This window comes from Crocuta crocuta, unplaced genomic scaffold (genome assembly GCF_008692635.1).
Source record: "Crocuta crocuta isolate KB4526 unplaced genomic scaffold, BGI_CrCroc_1.0 scaffold317, whole genome shotgun sequence".
NCBI lineage: Eukaryota > Metazoa > Chordata > Mammalia > Carnivora > Hyaenidae > Crocuta > Crocuta crocuta.
The window spans coordinates 5,924,226-5,944,985 of NW_027530984.1; the positions used below are offsets into that span (position 1 = coordinate 5,924,226).

A 20,760-nucleotide genomic window follows, 5' to 3' on the forward strand; every position below is an offset into this window, starting at 1 on the left:
TTAAGGCAACTTGTCCAAAATTCCCCACTGGGATTTTGATTGACTTTATGTTGCATTTATATAATAATTTGGGTGGGAAAATGAAAAAATAAAACTACCCAGATTAAAAACAAAAATAAGTTATTTATATGTATTTTGTGCAGTTTTTACATGCTAATTATTATTGGTGCCATTAGACATTTTACCTACTGATTAATTGGTGAAAGTAAATGTTCGTTGAGTACTTAAAGTACAAGTTGTTGCTCTGGGGACTTACATATATTTCTCTATCTCATGCTAATGAAGAGGATGATTTTATTAGAATTATTGATGCACTTTATGGAGTGCCTGGATGGCTTAGTCAGTTAAGCATTCGACTCCTGATTTTGGCTCAGGTCACAATCTCACAGTTTGTGAGTTCCAGCCCCGTGTGGGGCTCTGCACTGGAGGTACAGAGCCTGTTTGGGATTCTCTGGCTTCTCTTTCTCTGCCCTTCCTCTATTGTTCTCTCTCTCTCTCAAATATACATAAACTTAAAAAAATAGATTTATTGGGGCGCCTGGGTGGCTTAGTCGGTTAAGCGTTCGGCTTTCGCTTAGGTCATGATCTCGCGGTTCGTGTGTTCGAGCCCCGCGTCGGGCTCTGTGCTGACTGCCAGCTCAGAGCGTGGAGCCCGTTTCAGTCTGTGACTCTCTCTCTCTCTGACCCTCCCCTGCTCACGCTGTCTCTCTCTCTCTCCTAGAAATAAATAAAACATTAAAAAAATAAAAAAAAGATTTATTAATGCATTTAATCGATGGAGAGCCTAGGGGTCAGAGAGTGTAAATACTTTTGCAAAATCACAGAATGTTGGGATGAACCTATGCCTGCCTAACTTTCAAGCCTGTGTACTTTCCCCACTATTTTGGGGTTGAATTACAACCATAAGCACATTTAAGAAATTATCTGTCATCGATTTTTCAAAAGGTTGAGTTCTATAGTGTCTGTATCCAATATTTAGAAATGTGGAGTATAGTACTTTTGTGGTGATTGATGTGGATTATTTCAGTTCAGAAAAACATGTTTTAAGATTTGTGACAAGATAGCTTTTATAAAATATTTCACAGAAACACCGTCAGATACTATGAGAGGGAGCTTCGGGAGAGTTCTCTCAACCTTTAAATAAAACAAAAACAAAATAAAAGCTCAGTAAGAAGTTTATAATGGTTAACTTTTATTGGGTGTTAACTCTGCCAAGTATCATGTTAAGCAACTTAAAGTGTTTCAACTTTCACAACAAAATCAAGATGAACATTGGGCGATTTGACTCCAAAGCCACACTTCTAAGCCACTAGGCTTCAATGCTGTAAAAACCTACCAAGTGAAAATAATGGGGGAATGAAGTAAAAAGGAACTTTAAATGAAAGTTTAGGGGCGCCTGGGTGGCTTAGTCAGTTAAGCGTCCAACTTTCGCTTAGGTCATGATCTCGCAGTTCGTGGGTTCGAGCCCCGCGTCGGGCTCTGTGCTGACTGCCAGCTCAGAGCCTGGAGCCTGTTTCAGTCTGTGACTCCCTCTCTCTCTGACCCTCCCCTGCTCACGCTGTCTCTCTCTCTCCTAGAAATAAATAAAACATTAAAAAAAATAAAAAAAAAAGAAAGTTTAACATGGTTCAAGATCAGTGATGAGGGGCACCATTAATTGTAATTAAATTAGAGTTAACTGCATTATGTATTTTGGGGAGTCTAAGAGGAGTCAATGTGAAAGTTCAATGGTATCTACAGGTCAGTCAACTTCTACCCCTTTGTCTCATTTTATTTTGTTCATAGCTCTTTTACTTACCTATATCTAAAATTATTTCATTTCTTATCTGTCACTTGCCCTACCTCACTTGAACATCAGTTCAGTAAAACCAAGAAGGTTGTCTTTCTTATTACATGTTGTATTTTCAGTGTCTCAAGTTGTTCCTAACTTATTTGTTGAATGAATGTATAAATGATTGACCTTCCCTTGACTTAAATGGTAGAGTTTTAGATTTACAAACTATGGTTCAAAAGATCATGTTAAAAGGCCTGCATTATTAGCAATATAATAGTGTTTCATTTCTTAGATAGGCTAAGATACACCGGAAGAAGGGAAGGAGAAAGTTGGAGGAAGAGCTGGAGGAGGCAGGTGGCTGGAGAAAAGGGGAAAGAATATAAGGCAGTAAGATGGGGATGAGAATTGATGCATCAGAAATTAGGAGATTTAGACCAGTGACAGAATTTGGTTGGGCTCCCTGGAGTGGGACGGAAACCATCATGAAGGCTAACTTCTCAATTTGGTCTCAGAAGTTCTACCACCACAAAGATTTATGAAAAGGAGGTGAAAGTTATTTAGTTAATTTTCAATATGCTAATTACCTTGCATTGTGCATAGCTTTGATTGGAACACAATGCTCTTGAGGCTTCTATTGAAATTAGTGCCAAGTATACGTAGATATCGGGCACTGGTCTACCCTAGTTTATGTATTGTGGATTCTTCATGAGGAGTCATTACTGACATTATTATAGTACTTGTTAACCTTACTTCATTGTTGAGTAGGATCTTTATGAAGAAAGAAGATGGAGAAAAAGCAAAAGAATTGCATATGAAGAACCACAATGAAAGGGTAAACTAAGGCATCTGCAGCAGAGTGGGAAAGGCAAGTAATTTTAATGAGGTTGGGAATGCAAAGAAGAAAAGCTGTATCCTCTAAAATGGAATAGAGACAGTTGCTAAATGTGAACATTACAATAGACGACTCCAGACAGTTTGAAATTTAAAGGAATGAAGCATTTAGAGAAGGGGTTCCCAAACTTTTTTTTTTTATCTCAGGAGCCCTTTATACTCTAAAACCTGGGGGACCCAAAAAACTATTCTGTGCATTCTAGATACTGATATTTATATCAGAAATTAAGAAATTTAAAAAGTATTCATTATTTCATCTAAAAACAATGAACCAATTAAATAATAACATAAAAGAACATTATATATATAAAATAACTGCTTTACAAAACAATTGAGTGGCCTTGTTTTACGTTTTTCCAAATCTCCTTAATGCCTGATTTAACTGCAGGTGACTGGATTTTATTAATCTACTTCTTTTTTCAATGTTTCCATATCACATGTCATGTCGTTTCTGGAAAACTCCACTGTACACTTACGAGAGAATGAGAATGCAAAAGGCACATAACGTCTTCATATTACTATGGAAATACTTTTGACTTCCCCCTGGAAAGGGTCTGAGGACCACACTTTTGAGAACCACTGTTTTAAGAGTTAACGTTAGTCAATCCAGCACCAAGTGAAAAACAGCCATGGTGTTTCACAGGCCTGAGGATTTACATAAAATTTACTTTTTCAGCAAGATGAAACAACAGTGTCCTCATTATAAAGCATACAGACAATAAACAAATAATGCCATTTTCATCAAAAGTACCTAACATGTAGCACGTTAGGTAAAAGGATGGAGGGGTAGGGATGAGGAGGCAGCCCCGCAAGCCACTGAGACCCACCGACTTAGAAGCAAAACCGGCAGAAGACGTCGCCAAGACGGTCAGGGGATAAGAACTCTTGTTCTTAGAGTGGAAAAAAATGAGCGGGGAGAGAAAATGGTTGCCGGGGACCAGGGAGTTGCAAGAATTAGGCCGGGACAGGGGCGCGCGGCAGCTGCAACAGGCCGAAGAGAGAGAGGTGGGCCACGGGCGAGGCGTGCGGGTCACGGCCCTTGCCAGGGACCGAAGGGGTCAAAGAGACTTCTTTTCCAGTGCGACGGGGAGAAAAGAGATGGCGCGGTGCGTAGCAGGGGGCGGAGGCGGGAAGCCGGGGACCCCAAGCAAGGCGCGGAGGGTGTGGAGGTCGTCAGGGAAGAAGGACAGTCCTGTTGCTAGGCAACCGGCCCTGGGCCCGCCTCCCGCCCGCGTTGCTAGGAGACGGCGAGGCCTGGGGGGGCGGTGGAGCGGGCCCTACGTGCTGACGCTAATTGTATATGAGCGCGAGCGGCGGGCTCTCGGGTCTTTTTTAGCGCCATCTGCTCGCGGCGCCGCCTCCTGCTCCTCCCGCCGCCGCCCTGAGTCACTGCCTGCGCAGCTCCGGCCGCCTGGCTCCCCGTGCTCGCCACCGGTAACGGATGGGGGTCTGGAAGGGAAGGGGCGAACGTAGAATTGGTCAGGCGGCCTGCGCGGCGGGGAGGGACGGGGAACCGGCTGCGGGGGCCGCTGGCCTACGGGGCCTCCCGGGACGCTCAGTGAGGCCGGAGCCCGAGCGGTCCGCAGAGTTTCGTCCCCGTAGTCTGCGAGGGCCTCCGGATCGGCTGGCGCTAGACTCGGGNGCTGGGGACCGGGAGACGTCTGGGGTGCCGGCCGGGTTCGAGCGCCGAGCCCACCGCCTACTCGGCTCCCCCGCTTTCTCCAAAATAATCCCCGGAGGGAGGCCGCTGGGGGATGGAAAGAACGGCGGAGGCTGCGAATTCCGATGGGAGGGAGGGGATGTGAAGGGACGGGGCCCGGAGGGGGCGGGGAGGCTGCGAGGCTCCTGGGCTCTCCGCCCACTGGAGGCGGCGACTGTGCTGGGAGGGGAAACCCCGGGCGGCTTCCCTAGACACGTGGCCGCCGCCTGGGCTTGATTGGAGACCCCGGTGTGGGTTGTCCTGAACTTTACTGAGAGTTGTAGGGAGGTGGTGGGATATGGAAATTAATAGTGAGTAAATAAATCCAGCCCTTGGCTTTCAAACTTCCACCTGCTTATCTTTGGTCTTAATCCTTTTATTGGTACCCGAGGGAAGTATGGATGTTAGGTGATGGGTGATGAAGCAGGGCCTCTACGGCTGGGACTTTAAAGAATTAAAGCATCTAAAATCTCATGGTAGCTGTTATTATCAAAATATTTTGTGTGTGTATACCTCCAGTACAGTTAGAATTTAGATGGGTCCTTCATATCAGGGGAGAATTTATCCTAGTTAATCTAATCCTGTAAACCGTCCTAAAATGAAAATAAACGATTTGGCCTGCAATCTTTTTAATTCTGTTAGGACTTTTGCATTCTTACAAATTAGTTCCTTTATCGAAGTTCCCTAAAATAGGTTACTTATCGAGCTGTGTTGTTTTTCCGAGGGATGGGGGCCGGGTGGAGGAAGTATGAGGTAGAAATGAAGCATTAATGTGAACTTAAATGGGCCAAGTTTGTAGCCTGGTATCTTGTCTGTGCCCCTACTTCCCATGAAAGGAGTGGCGGAATGCGGTCGCATCTGGGAGGGCTAGGCATAGAGAATGAATCCGGCTCAAGAAGCCCCTATTTTAGATCATCACTGCCTGTTAAATGATTACTAACTAGTTCTGTATTGACTGCACTTTGAAAGCTCCTAACAGTGTTTGCCTGGTTTCAGAAGCGCTTTCACAAAAGTTGCTGATTTTGAAAATGGGTAGCATCAAAATATCTCTTTAAATTAATATTTAAATCCTCTTGTCGACTTACATTAATACTTTGTACTTATTTATTTTATTTAGAAAGTAGTAGCATTGAACCTTTGGATAAGGGAAAAGCTTTATATAGAGAGCAACTTGTTTCAAGCTATTAGGAGGTAAATAAGGCTTACAGTTATCTTCTGGGACTAAGTTTCATGCTTCTTTGAAGCTGTTCAATTAATAAAACAAATTTTTTTTAATTAAGAAGAATTCAAATCTAAAATGGGCAGTTTACTTCTAAGAAGATTGGTTCTTTGAAGGATAGATGGAACTAAGCATTGGTTATGAAAACTTGACTTTATAGATTATCATATCAGGTCAACATTATGTTAATTTGATAAATGCAATTTTAAATTAATATCAGTTTGAACTGTGTAAATTTTATCTTTTGCAAAGTATCTATTTTTGATACTGGACTTTTGACAAAATATTAAACTAATGCTAAATGTGGCACATGACTGTTCTTGTCCTCTAGAGATTAAAAAAAATCCCAAATCCAACACTTGTCCAGAATTAATTTAATCCAAAATGCTATTGCCCAGTATTGTCTCCAGGTTACTGATTGGATTCTAAACTCCCCAAATTGCATTAAAAACAGCTCTTTTGTGGGCACCTGGGTGGCTCATTCAGTTCAGTGTATAACTTCTGCTCAGGTCCTGATCTTAAGGTTCATGAATTCCAGCCTTGCATCAGGCTCTGTGCTGACAGCTCAGAGCCTGGAGCCTGCTTTGGATTCTGTGTCTCCCTCTCTCTCTGCTCCTCCCCTGCCCCCACGTGGTCTTCTCTCTCTCTCAAAAATAAACTTTAAAAAAATGTAAAAAAATCTTTCAGAGGAAAAGGGGCTTGCTAAAAGAGGCATATCTATTTGACGTCAAGGTATGAAGATGTCAAAATGAAATCCATCTTTGTTTTTTGGTTTTAAATTTGAAATGCTAATGAAAATTAGAATGAATCCTGATTAGTTTTGAAAACTGATGATCAGTCTATTCAGATTCTCAAATCTGATCAAAGCTGTAATTATTTTGTTTTTATTTGATTCCTAGAGTAAATATTTTAGCATCTGTGTGGACATAATATCTTAAAACATGAGCGAAACAATCATAGACCTATAATGTTGAGTGAATGCTACAAAGAAGTGGGAAACAGAGAAGTATTTATAACATTCTTTTTATGAAAGACCTATTTAATGGCAGTATTAAGTGCCATTTTATATTAATTTCATCTGAATAAGAAGTTCTTGTTGGGCAGAGTAGGCGTTAGAAGGTGAGTGTTGTTGCTTTTGCCCATCCTTGTAGGTTGTTTAGTACATTGATATCAGACCACTAGATCATATTGTTGCACATGGCATAGAATGTGGCCCCTGTACTTTTGGTTACAAAAGTAACCACTTTTGCACTTTAACTGCTACGGTTTGATACATTTTTACAATTTGCTCAGAAACTTTGTACATTTTGACTTTTTTGGGAAAGGGGGCTGTAATTTTGAAGAGCTTATTACATTTAATTACCTATTACATTTAATTACACTTGATTTTCTAAGGTAACGAGGGTACAGAAGAACACAGTAAGGATAAATAATATAACAGCACAAATTACTGTGTATTGTTAACTAATTTAATGCTTCTAGAGGTAGGTAGTATTAACATTTTAATGTGGAAATCAGTCAAAGATAACTATCCAAGGTTACATAACAGAGCAGTGATGATTTATGAGGCATTTGTATTGGTCTTTAAAGGGAGTTGCCTTGATTTAAACCCCCTTAGCTATACATCAGCGTAGAATTCATAAAGCACACTTGCTTGAGTTCTACTCTGCTCCAGGAGCAAAGCTACAGTATTTATGGTCATGGAGTGGTCCAACATGAAATTTGTTTACATATAGTTCAGTGATGGCTCCTAAGCTTTTTCTCTTTTATATATATGTGTGTGTATGTATGTGTGTATGTATGTGTGTATATATATGTGTATATACATATATATACACACATACATACATACACACGCATATATGTGTGTATATATATGTATTTCCCCTCACCATGTGAGTAAATTGTTTTTGTTATTGTTAGGTGAATTTTCACCAAGTTCTTAGTCTAGCCCAGGTACATTTCTCTGCTGTTGGATCAGATGATACTCTAGATAGTGAGCTCCCTTGGACAGAAGATAGGTAATGTTCTCAAATAGGAGTCCATTTGGCTTGGGTCTCAAAGACAAGTCTGTTCTAAGTCAGCTGTTGACATCCCAGAATTGAAAAAAGTGAGCCTAAAGAATATGATACTCAAACTATAAGGTTGTGTTGGAGCCAAATAAAGTTTGAGCCTCTGGACCACTGAAAATGTTATTAATAGAACAGCAGTGTCTTAAATATACATTTGATTAAAGTGTATTTGGAGGGAGATGTGAGGTCTCAGGTAAAGGGAAATCTTAACTTTGGAATATTATTGGTTCCCTTGAACTCTTGCTTTCAGACATTTGTTATTTTTAGTGATTTTCCACACAAAGTAGTCATTTTCTGTAAAGAAATAACTAGTATATTACTGTACAATCTATGTAACAATAGGCTGATAAGGCAGGCACTTTGATTTTTGGAATAGTGCACTGGCCATGGGTTTTGGAAGTCACAATTTAATTACTAATTTCACTTATCTTTTGTGTGTTGCTGAGCAAGTTGCTTAGTATTTTATCCACAGGTAAGGGAAGCCTTAGTCCCTTACAGAGTAGGCTTCATAAAGGTTAGTTCTCTTCTCTGAAAAAAAGGAGAGCTTATTCAGAATCCAGTTTTGTGGAATGGTGAGAAGTTACTTGATAACACATGTCTGGACATCTAGCAACTGCAAGACCACAAAATAATCAGTTTGTGGTCTAATTCACTCGTTTTCCCTCTTTGTTCAATGGAAGATTTTCTTTGTGTACACAAGATTTGCTTTCAGTCCCAATATCATGAGCTATGTCTTTCAATTGAAGGCTTCCAGATATTACATATATTGGGTAGTGAATTCAGTCTTTTATTATAGAGTGCCCTTTTTATTTCTAGTAATGCTATTCCTTAAAGTTTATTTTTCTTAGTGTTAATACAATGATGCTGGCTTCCTTTTGGTTAGGATTATATTTTACTTGGCAACTCTGTATCCTTACGTTATAGATGTGTGTGTTATAAATGGAATGTAGTTGGATTTTCTTAAATCCTGTCTGACTTTTTAATGGGAGTTTTAGTTGATTTACATTGAACATAATTATTATGATGTTTAGGTTTTAAATATTATTTTTTGTGCCTTTTGTCCAACCTATTTTTATTTTAGGTTGGTATAAAAATATAAATTTAAATTATTTTTCTTCTACTTTGGAAATTGCATGTTTGGTTTATAATCCTTTGCAAGTCATCCTAGAAATTACAACATGCCTACTTAAGAACATAAGAATACTTCAATCCATTACTCCCCTCTCCCCCCACCCCAACTTAGTGGTGGTTTTAATTTTTACACACTATGCAGTGGTGGTATTTTAAAATGTTTATTTAGATAAATGCAGTCATCCTTTTTGTCCCTTACTTCTTTTTGCAAATGCATCTTCCATTTGGGATTGCTTGCCTTCTGCCTGAAGAGTATACTTAATAGAATGTATTAGTGAGAGTGCTAGAGGTGGGTTTTTTTTGTTTTTTTTTTTTCTAGAAAGTGTCTATTTCACTTTCATTCTTAGAGGATGTTGTAGTTGGGTATAATATTCTAAATTCCTTGGCTCTTTTCAGCAAGTTGAGGATTCTGTTGTCTTTTGATGTCTGTTGAAGAGAAGACAGCTGTCTTTCTTTTCTGGCTTTAAAATTAACCTGAATCTTTTCTCTTTGTGCTTTTGAGGTGACTAAAAGACTTCTGTGTCTTTAATGTCTTGCTTTTTCACTGATATCAGTGTGGGTTTCTTTTTTATTTATCCTGATTAGGATTTGTAGGGCTGTCTTCAATAATTCTGGAAAATTGTTATCTATTAATTTTTTAAAATGTTTTGTGCATTCTCTTCTCTACTCCTAGAGCTTGTATTGAATATTTGTTAGACTTTATTGTATTCTCAAATATCATTTAACATCAGTATTTTACATCCTTTAGTGTCTGCCATATTTTGGAAGATTTCTTCTAAGCGTGCTTCCCTCAATTATCTTTCTAGCTGTGTTTAGTCTACTGATCAACCTGCCCCTTTTCTTCCCCCCACCAAGATTATTTAAATTCAAGTTAGTTAACATATGGTGTAGTGTAGTAGTATTCGAGTAGAATTTAGTGATTCATCAGTTTTATGTAACATGCAGTGCTCCTCACAAGTACCCTCCTTAATGCCCCCCACCCATTTAGCCCAGTCTCCCTCCAGCAACCTCAGTTTGTTCTCTATAGTTAAGAGTCTCTTATGGTTTGCTTCCCTCTCTGTTTATATCTTGTTTTATTTTTCCTTCCCTTCCACTATGTTCATCTGTTTTGTTTCTTAAATTCCACATATGAGTGAAATCATAAAGTGTTTGTATTTCTCTGATTTATTTTGCTTAGCATAATATACTCTAGCTCCACATCATGGCAGATGGAAAGATTTCATTCTTTTTGATGGCTGAGTAATATTCCAGTGTGTGTGTGTGTGTGTGTGTGTGTGTGTGTGTGTGTGTGTGTGTGTGTGTGTGTGTGTGTGTGTGTGTGTTTATACATGTGTGCACACATACACCTTATTTATCCATTCATCAGTTGATGGACATTTGGGCTCTTTCCATAATTTGGCTGTTGATAGTACTGCTGTAAACACTGGGCTGCATTGTGCCCCTTTGAATCAGTATTTTTGTATCCTTTGGATAAATACCTAGTAGTGCAGTTGCTGTGTGGTAGGGTAGTTCTATTTTTAACTTTTTGAGGAGCCTCCATACTGGTTTCCATAGTGTCTGCACCAGTTTGCATTCCCACTGACAGTGCAAGAGGGTTTGCCTTTCTCCTCATCATCACCAGCAACTGTTGCTTCCTCAGTTAATTTTAGCCATTCTGACAGGTGTGAAGTGGTATCTCATTGTGGTTTTGATAAGTATTTCCATGATGATAAGTGAAGATAAACCTCCTCATTTAGTTTGATTTCCCTTATTTCTATTTCTAGAAGTTCCATTTAGTTCATTGCCAAATTTGCCATATTACTTTTAGAGATGACCATTCTTTGCAGATACTAAGCATGGTTATTTATGTATGATTATAGTTATAAGTTCGTTTATAGGCCTTTTGACAGTATTTAAGTCTTTAGGACAGATTTCGGTTGTATCCTTTTCTCTTTCCCTTCTTGCTCTTGAAAACTTGTATGAATTATTTGAGGTCTAGGATGCAGGTGCCTTTCACTTAACATTTGGATATGTAGGTGCTTTCAGGCAGAGACTGCTTTAAGCCTGTGACTGGAGGTTTGGGGACCACACTGATAAAGCGAATCTGGGCTTTTGTTCAAGCGAACTGGTTTATTATCCCTGATAATATAGCACTTTGGGGCTCCTGTTTAATGTGGAGTGTTGCTATGAAGATTTCTTCCCACCTTGGATAGGTCCAGGGCTTTTGATTTCACCTCTCATAGTTAAAACTGAAATTCAAATTTGAGATTGGCAGTTGTTCTCAGTGTCTTAGTTTCTGATTATCATTTTGCTTTTAGTTTTGGGTTAGTAATTCCTTATTGTCTTACTAGTGTTTTCCTTGATTTTAAGATTTTAATAGATATTTATTCTGTACTTTGAATTATTTTTTATTGGTAGAGTAGGTCTACAAAATTTAGCTTGTCACTGCTAGAAATGGAAATTCTTCAGATCTCTTAGCAATTTCATGTCCAATAAATAAAATTCTCATTGATTATTTAATGTTGGATGCAGTAAAAAATAACTAATGTAGGTATTGGCTGAAACCTGTGTTTCTCCATGTGATCTGAGTACCACCTACCTCAGAAGCTGGGTTTCTTGTTTACGATGCAGATTTTTGGGTCTACTGTCTCAGACCTGTTCGTTCAGAATCTGGGCATGGGAATCAATCTTTTTTCTTTTAAATGAACTTATTTGTAATGTTAGATTTACAGAAAAATTGTAGAGATACTCCAGAGTTCCTATATGCCCCTTACCCAGTTTTCCTTAATGTTAACATCTTATGTTACCATGGACATTCACTGGTCAGTCTGTACATTTTAACAATCATCTCAGCAACTGTTTTACAGAATACTGACCCTGTGCTAAGATAATTAAAAATGGACAGAATTCAAAAGTAGCTTATGTTTATTAAGGGTTTAGTAGATACCAAATACAATCTTTTATGAGTTTGCATCTTTATAAGAGCAATTCAGTGAAGGAACAATTTTTTTTCTTTTTTTGTCAATGGTAATTAAGACTAGAAGTTGTTTGCCTGAGCTAGATTTTTATGAAGCTGGTGTCAACCCAGATGATTGGAGTATAAAATTAGGCCTGCTTTAAAAAAACAAAAATGTGTACAACCAAGAAATCTGATTTAGCTAGAGTGGGGAGATTGGAGAAGGCCTCTACAAAGAAGTAAATGCCATCCTGTCATTGAATCATCTTTAATAAAGAATCAAAACAATTTCATTTTAAGAATTTAAATGTAACTCCACAAAGCAGTGTAGCCATTTTTCTGAGTACATGTTAACATGTTATACAGATTTTAATTTAGAAGTTTTGGGGAGCTTATTTCATATTTTTGATAATTGTTGGACTTACTAGACTATATATTCAACCCAGCAAATTTGAAAATGTTAGCAAAATGTATTCATATATGGGAAAACCAAATAATGGAAAATGAAACACAAGCTCTCATTTTTTTTTTCAGGTTTAATGAATATTGTTTCTTACTGTCTCTTAGAAAACAGTCATGTTATTTATTTATTAATTCATTTAAAAAATGTTTCACACTTACATCCAAGTTAGCATATAGTGCAACAGTGATTTCAGGAGTAGATTACATAATGCCCCTTACCCATTTAGCCCCTCCCCCCTCCTGCAACCCTTCCAGCAACCCACTGTTTGTTCCCCTTACTTAAGACTCTCCGTAAGTTCTCATTTTCTCCTGGTCTTAGTAACCAGGTTAGGTTTCTGGTATATCTTTACAGAAATGTTTTATTCATAAACCATGTGCATATTCATATGTATATACACATTCTTGTCCAGGTTGAATTTTGCCATGCACTCTGTGCTCTTTCCATATCAACTTATATCTGCTTTAGTTTTGACTGCAGACCATTTTATTATATGCATATTCCATGCTATCACTAAGTTTATTTTTGATGAGGTAAGTAATTGCAGCTGCTGTGCATATAAGCTGTATGTGTACCTTGAAGGATGCAGTGATTGGCAAAAGCACATATAATCCCTTAAATATGAATCTTGTGCTCTGGTTAGTTGGGAGAGATAGACCTTAGTCAAATAACACTAATCTGCAATTACAAACTTGAGACATTTTATGATGGAAAGAAATAGAGCTTTATAGGAGTGTGTACAACCAAGAAATTATTTAGCCAGAATGTACAGGTTGGAGAAGTCTCTGAAAAATAAAACTTTGAGCTAAGAGCCAAAGGATGTGTTAACTGACATTGTGGAAGAACCTTCTAGGCCAACATGAAAAGCCACAGGCTCTTAGATTCATAATTTTTTTTTTCATGTTAGAGTCTTACAAATGAATAAGGCTGGAGATGGACATTTTAAGGTTTTTTTTGTTTTGTTTTTTTTTAAATATTCCTATGGCCAAAGTACTCTCCAGAAAGAAAATAGTTTATGGAAACACTAGCCACATTTAAGAATGCAAAAGCCCATGGGGCTTCTCGGTGGCTGGCTCGGTTGGTTAAGCCTCCGACTTCAGCTCAGGCCATGAACTCATGGTTCATGAGTTTGAGCCCGGCATCTCTCTCTCTCTCTCTCTCTCTCTCAAAAATAAGTTAAACATTAAAAAGAATGCATATTCACCACCATTTTCCCTGCATTAAAAGAAAATCCTTGCTGATTTGATAGACAGACTAGAATCCTACCTGTATTTCTTTGACTAATTTTTCTTATTTTTGAATTAATATTTCTTCCTTATTGTTTGGTAAGTATTTTGTTAATGTTGGCTAATTAATTACCCAGCATCACTAGAGAAATTTATTAATGCTATTAGAAAAATTGAGTAAATACATTATTAGGAAGAAATATTTTCTTCATAATTTGTCTAACATCTGAATATTGGATCAGTAATAATACTCCAAATATTAGCACTTGACTGATAAAATCAGTAACTCCTTAACTCTTTAAGTAATAAGCATATAAAACATGCTAATAAGAGGAATCACATCTCGTAGTTTTTTGAGAGTTAAAGTTTTAATTTTTAAAAGATTAAAGGGGCACCTGAGTGGCTCAGTTGGTTGTGTCCCGCTTCAGCTCAGGTCATGATCTCACTGCCTGTGAGTTCAAGCCCCCGGCACAGAGCCTGGAGACTGCTTTGGATTGTGTGTCTCCCTTTCTGCCCTCCCCTGACTCATGCTGTCTCTCTCTGTCTTAAAAAAAAAAAAAAAAAATTAAAAAAAGTAATAACAGATTAAAAACTTGATTTTAATGTGGGATCCTAAGCTTGGTTTAGATTATTTTTTTTGTAATTTGTGCATTACCTGTGGCATTGAGCCATTTTTCTACCTGAATATAACACATTTTACCTTAGGTTTTATTTTTCTAAAAGCCATAGTCTCTCAGTTAATGCGGTACTTATCTATTATAAGAAAGAATTTAGGATATACTAGAATGTACTCAGATCAATTCTAACAGTACTGACATCAGGTAACCAAGAGTTTGTTGACAATATGCCAGCGTATCTAGGGTAGCCTGGGGGCGTGGTGGTTATCAGTAATAAAACACGAGGCGCAGTTGAAGAGATGAGGAAGGTTTGCTTGATATAGGTTGGGACCCAGAGCTTTATAGCAGTCGTTAAGTTGTTTAAAGGGCTTATGTTTGATACAAGAATTATTAAACTTTTAAAAGAGATCTTCAGGAGGGCATAATGAGTACAATAGGTGGCAGATTTGGGCATATATATAAATTTTTGTTGTTATTGTTGTTAACATTGACCTTTCTCTCCATAGATATTTGGAGTTCTTGCAACATGGCAGACATTGACAAGTAAGTGCCAGATAACTGGTTTTTTGTTGTTTTTTTCCTTTCCCACAGAATGGCTTCACTTTGTACTGTAATATGGTTAACAGTAGTATTAATAACATGCAAATGTGTGGTAATGACTGTTTAAGACCTGCTATTATAAAAGTCGGATACAGCATATCTAAGACAAAATATCGTATATATATTCATTGTGAAAAATACAGTAAACCATTTGCCAGTGTTTATTCTTAGGAAAGTGCTGAGCACCATAATGAATCATAAATACTTACAAAATTCATTTTCCCATACATGTATTTCCCAAAGGTTTTACTCTACAGTGTAATGTATCATACATACAAGATAAGAAGTGTGTAAAATGCATATGTAGAGCTTAAAGAATATTAGGATGTTTATATTCAAGTTTTTAAAAGTACAACGTTAACTATTTGAAGGCCAGTGTCCACCTTCTCACTTGCATCCTCCCACCTTTCCAGACGTGTAAATACTGTCTTGGCTTTTGTCTAATTCATTTCTTTGTTTTTCTTTAGATTTTTAACATCTACACATTCTCAATCAGTGTTTCATTTTTAACACCTACACATTCTTAATCAGTGTTTCATTTTGAAAATCTGAATAACAGTCACTAACTTAGCTGCATAAAGAGAAAAGCAATATTACAACTGTTAGTTGAAGCCTCCAAGGTAGGAAAATAAAAAGCAAAAAGATTATCTGGGTCATACTCTGGCTTCAGCTTTCCTCAATCAAGACTTCGTTGGGCAAGGTCATGCACTCTAGAAACAGGTTTAATGAAGTTGGCTTCTGGCAGGGTTCTAGTGTGGATGGATATCTTGAGGAAATATGGTAAGGGAGAATGTGCGAACTGCACTATTTGTTGCTTATTTAAGTTATGATTTCCCGTAACTTAAAAGCGGATTAAAACAGTACATTTAGGCATGGAGGCCGTATGTTACAACTATCCACAAGTTGTGGGCAGCAGATCATGGAGGTAAGAAGCCAGGAAATTTAGCACAAGGGCATCAAATTCAAGTACATTTAAGAATCTGGCCAGTCCTTCCACACATAAAAAGATTGGCAGTAGGTATTTTAGTGATAATGGCTTTCAAAGTGCTCTCCTGTATTGCACTGCTCCAATTTGGACTGCTTAACCTTGGTTATACACTTGTCATTGTGGATCTATTTTATTATCTTCCTGGGTTTTGTTCCTTTTCTTTTGTTCCTTCTCTTGGGTTTGCTGTTTCCCAGGTTATTTTTCTTTTGGTTCTTTAGTACTTTCTTGGGCAAGTACAAGGGAAATAAATTATTTTGAGATCTGACATAACTGAAAATGACTAGTCTATCCTTATGTTTGATAGTTTGAGTGTAGACAAGTGTAGACTTCTAATTTGAGAATCCATTTCTTCAGAAATTTGAAGGCATTGCTCCATTGTCCATAGTAGAAGGGAAATAAATTATTTTGAGATATGACCTGACTGAAAATGACTAAACTATCCTTAATGTTTGGTAGTTTGACTGTAGAATTGTAATTTGGGGATCCTGTTTCTTCAGAAATTTGAAGGCATTGCTCCATTGTTACTTTGCTTCCAGTATTGCTTGTTGAAGTTCAAAGTCATTATAATAATTCTTGATCACTGTAATGTGACACTTTTTGTCTTAAATATATACATATATATTTATTTCTGGAAGCTACTCTGGCTTCAGAGTTCTGAAATTTTCACATTGTTATATCTGTTTTTTAAATTTCTTGTGTTAGGCATTCACTGGTGGACCCTTTCAATCTGGCAACTTGATGCCTTTCAGTTCTGGGGAATATTCTTATTTTGTTGATTGTCTTGTTTCTGTTTTCTCTTTCTGGAGCTCCTATTATGTTGTATGTTGAACTGCTTCTAATTATCTTTTGTCTTATTTTCCATCTTTATCTCTTGCTCTTCTTTCTGGGCAAAGCTGAAGAAACTTTATCTTTCAACTCTTGTATTGAGTTTCTAAATTTCTGTTGTTTTAGTTTTCAGGAGTGTCTTTGCTCTCTGTTCCTGTTTTTATAGCATCTTGTTCCTATTTCATTGATTGTAATATATTTTCTCTGGATTGTCCTATCTTTTCTCTGAATGTTTTTCCTCTGTATAGTATGTTTGCTCTTAAATTTTTCTTTTCCCTATTTGTTTTTGTCTCCACGTTATAGCCTTTCTCAAATAGGAGATAATATACTTGATTGTCTGCTAAGATTGGGGTGGGGAGAACATGCAATTGAGGGATGTTTAAAAAAAAAAAAGTTGTTTGAAAAATTTGACTGTTGGAGAGGGGAGGCTTTTAATTTAGATTGTACTGTAAGGGTCATCAGGGTAGGCGTTTGTTGTAAGAAATCCCCATTGTCAGAAAGCTGTTTTTTTCCCTGGGCTGCTCAGATACCCCAGTGAAGAGTATCTGGGTAAAGATCTGGCTTTCAGTGTTGTGGAACCCAAATTAGGGAAAGGTTGCTAGGGAAGGGTCGCTACAGTCAGCACTCTAGTGTGATACAGTCCTACATCTGAGAAACTCTTGGCTGTATCTGTGGTTTAGGAGGCTGAGTTCTCAGTTAAACCCTTTCCAGAGAAGAAACTGCCACGCTTCTGCTAGATAGAGGGAGAGGATCCGAGGACTTAACTACTTAGCTCTTTTTGCTTAGTGCCCTATTTTCTCCACTTTCAGTCCCCCAGCCCTCGCTCCAGAAGTGTCCTTTTTAAGATTCTGTATTTGGGCTAGTTTTCAGCTTTTCCTATTGCTAACCTAAGGATTTCAATTCTCAGTTAAGTTGCTGCTTTTGTCTGCTTGTCCTTCAATGTTTGTCTGTTTTAAAACCCTTTATCATAATTGTAGTAGGGATTTTGGAAGGACTAAGATCAGAGGAGTATGTGCAATCTGCCTTCTTAACCTTGCAACCCTCATTTTGTTTTAAACTTTAAAAAAAAAAAGAATAAATTGGTTGTGACAGCTTAATTTCTCACCATCCCCTTATTTAATTTTAGAATGCCTGTGAGCCCTAGGAGGATGGGAGGAAGGGAGAATTAAAGCATACATCAGCAAACTTTCTCTATAAAGGACCTAATTTATAAATATTTAGGCATCTTGGGCCATGTGGTCTCATTGTAGTTACTGAACTCTGCTGTTGTAGTGTGAAAACAACCATAGGCCATACATAAATTAATGTGGCTGTGTTTCAGTAATGGTTTATTTATAAAAATAGTGGGCTATATTTGATCATGTTTGTGGACTCCTCTTTTAAAGCCTTAAGATACAGATGTTCAGTAAATTAATAAAATCACACTGGAGGAATAGTTACGCCATGTGGTCTTTACTGGCCCTTAAATCTGGGTGTGTTTAAATTTACATTAAATCAAAGATAATTTCAGAAATAATCTGTATTTCTGATGGGAAGCTTGAGATTCTTTCTCTTCGTTTATAGGAACATAAATTTTGCTGGGAGAATACAGTTGACCATCTCTGTATTTGTCCCCATATGAAAATTAGTATTTGTCTCTATATGAAAATTAATTTTTCAAATATTGTTTCTAAACATGGAAGTAACTAAATCTCTAAAGCAGATATTAAAATGTAAAATCACACAAGGAATTATATGAAGACTTATATATTGACTTTGATACCTTTTTTCCCTTAATTCCTATTCAAATTGCATGTTCAAAAACTAGATTTTTCAGATGAAATGGGAAGAATTTTATCTTTCCATTTTGTCCTTCTCTTTCAATGGTGCCATCCTCCTGGCTTTGCTCTAAGCATGAAGTAGACTCAGGTCTTCTTAACTTTTTGCCCATCTCTACTATGAAGTAAAGAAAAAGGAGGAAAGTCCAAAGATAGTACAGGTCAATGTGATTGCTCCATAGCCTTCAGGGATCCAGATCTTTGTTTTTCTAAGCTCCCTCATTCTGTTGACTTTTATTCTCTCTCTAGGATGCCTCATGGTCCAACATGGCTGTTGGAACTCTAGTCATTACATCCCTATTCTAGGGAGGGAGCAAGATGAGAAAGGCCTCCTAGCTGTCTACCATCCTATAAAGGAGGCTTACTTAAAGTTTTGTACGACTTTTTAACTCAGTGCCCAAACAGAGCCACATAACCCACCTAGCTAAAAGGTAGCTAAAAGGTAGGCTGAGAAATGTAGATTTTTAAAGCTTGGTGTATTGTCTTCTCCTATAAAATCAGGATGCTGTTACTCAGAGTGAAATCAGTGGATATTGGGTAGAGAGCACATACTTCCTGACCTCACATTCCCTGTACCAAAACCTACCAAACCACATTTTTAAAGCTTGAAATAGAGGGATGCCTCCCTGGCTCAGTTGGTAGAACATGTCACTTTTGATCTCAGGTTGTAAGTTCAAGCCCCAGGATGGGTGTAGAGATTACTTAAAAGTAAAATCTTTAAAAAAAAAAAAAAAAAAGTGTGAAATATAAACTTTACATTTGACCATGTGCTTTTAAATGAAATTTTATGTATTTCCAGTTTGTGCTTGTTTACATATGAAGTTAGAAAGAGAACTGAATTACCTTTTGAATTTCCTATTTCATATTTTTGAAAGAGGCATATTAACCTAGAAAATAAATTGAAGTTTTTCTATAATTTTGTATTTATTTTTTGGCAATTGGTACATTTGAACCTTGGTGTGATACTATGATATTGTAGCAAAGAACAGTCTGAACTTGATCAAGATTTGGATGATGTTGAAGAAGTAGAAGAAGAAGAAACTGGTGAAGAAACAAAAATCAAAGGTATTATTTTAAATTACTTCAGGAGCCAGTGATTTCTGGCACATATCTTCTAGAGGGTAGTAACAAACACTGTTCTCTTTTGGATCCTTGTTTACCTTACCCACATAGCCCATACCTCTAGTTCAGTAACAGTGTGGGTGTGTATGTGTGGGGTGGGGAAGAAAGGAGGGGGAAGGGAGAGTGGAGATGGACCGGTAGTAAGGGAGGGGAAGGTATAGATGTAGTTACTGACCCATCCGAAGTCAGTGTGTGTACCCTCTGCTGCTGGAGTGACATGGCATAACTGTCAGATAGCTGCCCAGGAGTTTTGGCTGAATTTAGGAATGTTACAGGTGGTGGTGGGAGTTGTTTTTGGTGGTGCTTCTAAACAGACAACACTAGCCTAGAATTCTTTGAAAATGTTCAGTATTTAATATGTAGAAAACCTGTAGTTGTATGTCAGTTTTTTAAAAAACGTAAACAAAAATCAGTCAGTTTTCTTGAGTAAGTAATTATAAAAGGGAGGGGTAACAATGGTAGTGGTGTACTACTTCAGGTTATGCCCTTAGGTATGGGCCAAGAGCGTTAAGTGTACCAGATGACTCAACTTTTCATTGTTAAGCCAGATGGAGGTTAATTGTGAAAAGACCACTGGACTTTAGCTTCAGCTTTCGTATTACATTTTCTTAAAAGGCATATAGGTCTGATCCCTTAGTGGCCAGTATTGACATTTCTAAAGGCATTTTGGTTATCACAACTGTACATCATCCAATAATCAAATTAGTATCAGGAATTCACCTTTAAAAACATAGTTGGGAAAGCTACTGTCAATTTTGTGTAATGTCTATTGATGAAGAAGAGATGATATAGCAAAATAATTTGTTTTATCTAAATTCAGTATTTTTGGATTGAGTATGATTTTAGATACCATTAATAAATCATATTTTGTTTGGCTTTAGTTACAACCTTGATTGTTTCAACTGTTAACCTGTTAACATTCTCTATTAAGACATACACAAGCACACTGTACTGTAAGCATCAAATGTTTAGGTAACTCGCTCCATAGTCTTTGTCCCAGGATTAAAACTATATTTGCAATTTTCTAATAGTGTGTATTGTCTGCTTCAAAGCATGATGTGGAGTCATAGACAGGCATCTGGATGAAGCTTTGAGCTTCTGAAAAATGTAAGGTGGGTGAAACACTACCTAGTAGGAAGAGAAAGGATTTTGTTTATAGTAGTTGTGACAATGGCCTTGAGAAATGGCGGTGTATTAGATCATTAGGAATCTGAACTTTTCTTGGAGTGGATTTTCCTCAGCTTGCTGCCCATCTCTGCTCAGACCAATGATTTGTGGGCTAGTCAGGAAAACTTCATGATTGGATTGTCCTGTTAAAATAGCATAATACATTTTCATAAAATCCTTCTTTCGATGCCCCCTTTTTCTTTTTTTGTTTTTTGTT

At 37.5% G+C, this 20,760-nt stretch overlaps 1 protein-coding gene across 4 annotated transcripts in view; it reads left to right on the forward strand.

Annotated features, from left to right (window-relative positions):
- Positions 1 to 3,989: 3,989 nt before the first annotated feature.
- NAP1L1 (nucleosome assembly protein 1 like 1) overlaps positions 3,990 to 20,760 on the forward strand; it is a 32,184-nt gene continuing 15,413 nt past the window's right edge. For 3 of the 4 annotated variants that reach the window (XM_077770226.1, XM_077770227.1, XM_077770228.1), the window contains exons 1-3: positions 3,990 to 4,099; positions 14,531 to 14,567; positions 19,234 to 19,319. In XM_077770226.1, coding sequence (XP_077626352.1) covers positions 14,551 to 14,567; positions 19,234 to 19,319 — 103 coding nt within the window. In that variant the 5' untranslated portion in view covers positions 3,990 to 4,099; positions 14,531 to 14,550. The remainder of the gene's footprint in view (positions 4,100 to 14,530; positions 14,568 to 19,233; positions 19,320 to 20,760) is intronic. The other variant, XM_077770229.1, reaches the window with a different exon arrangement.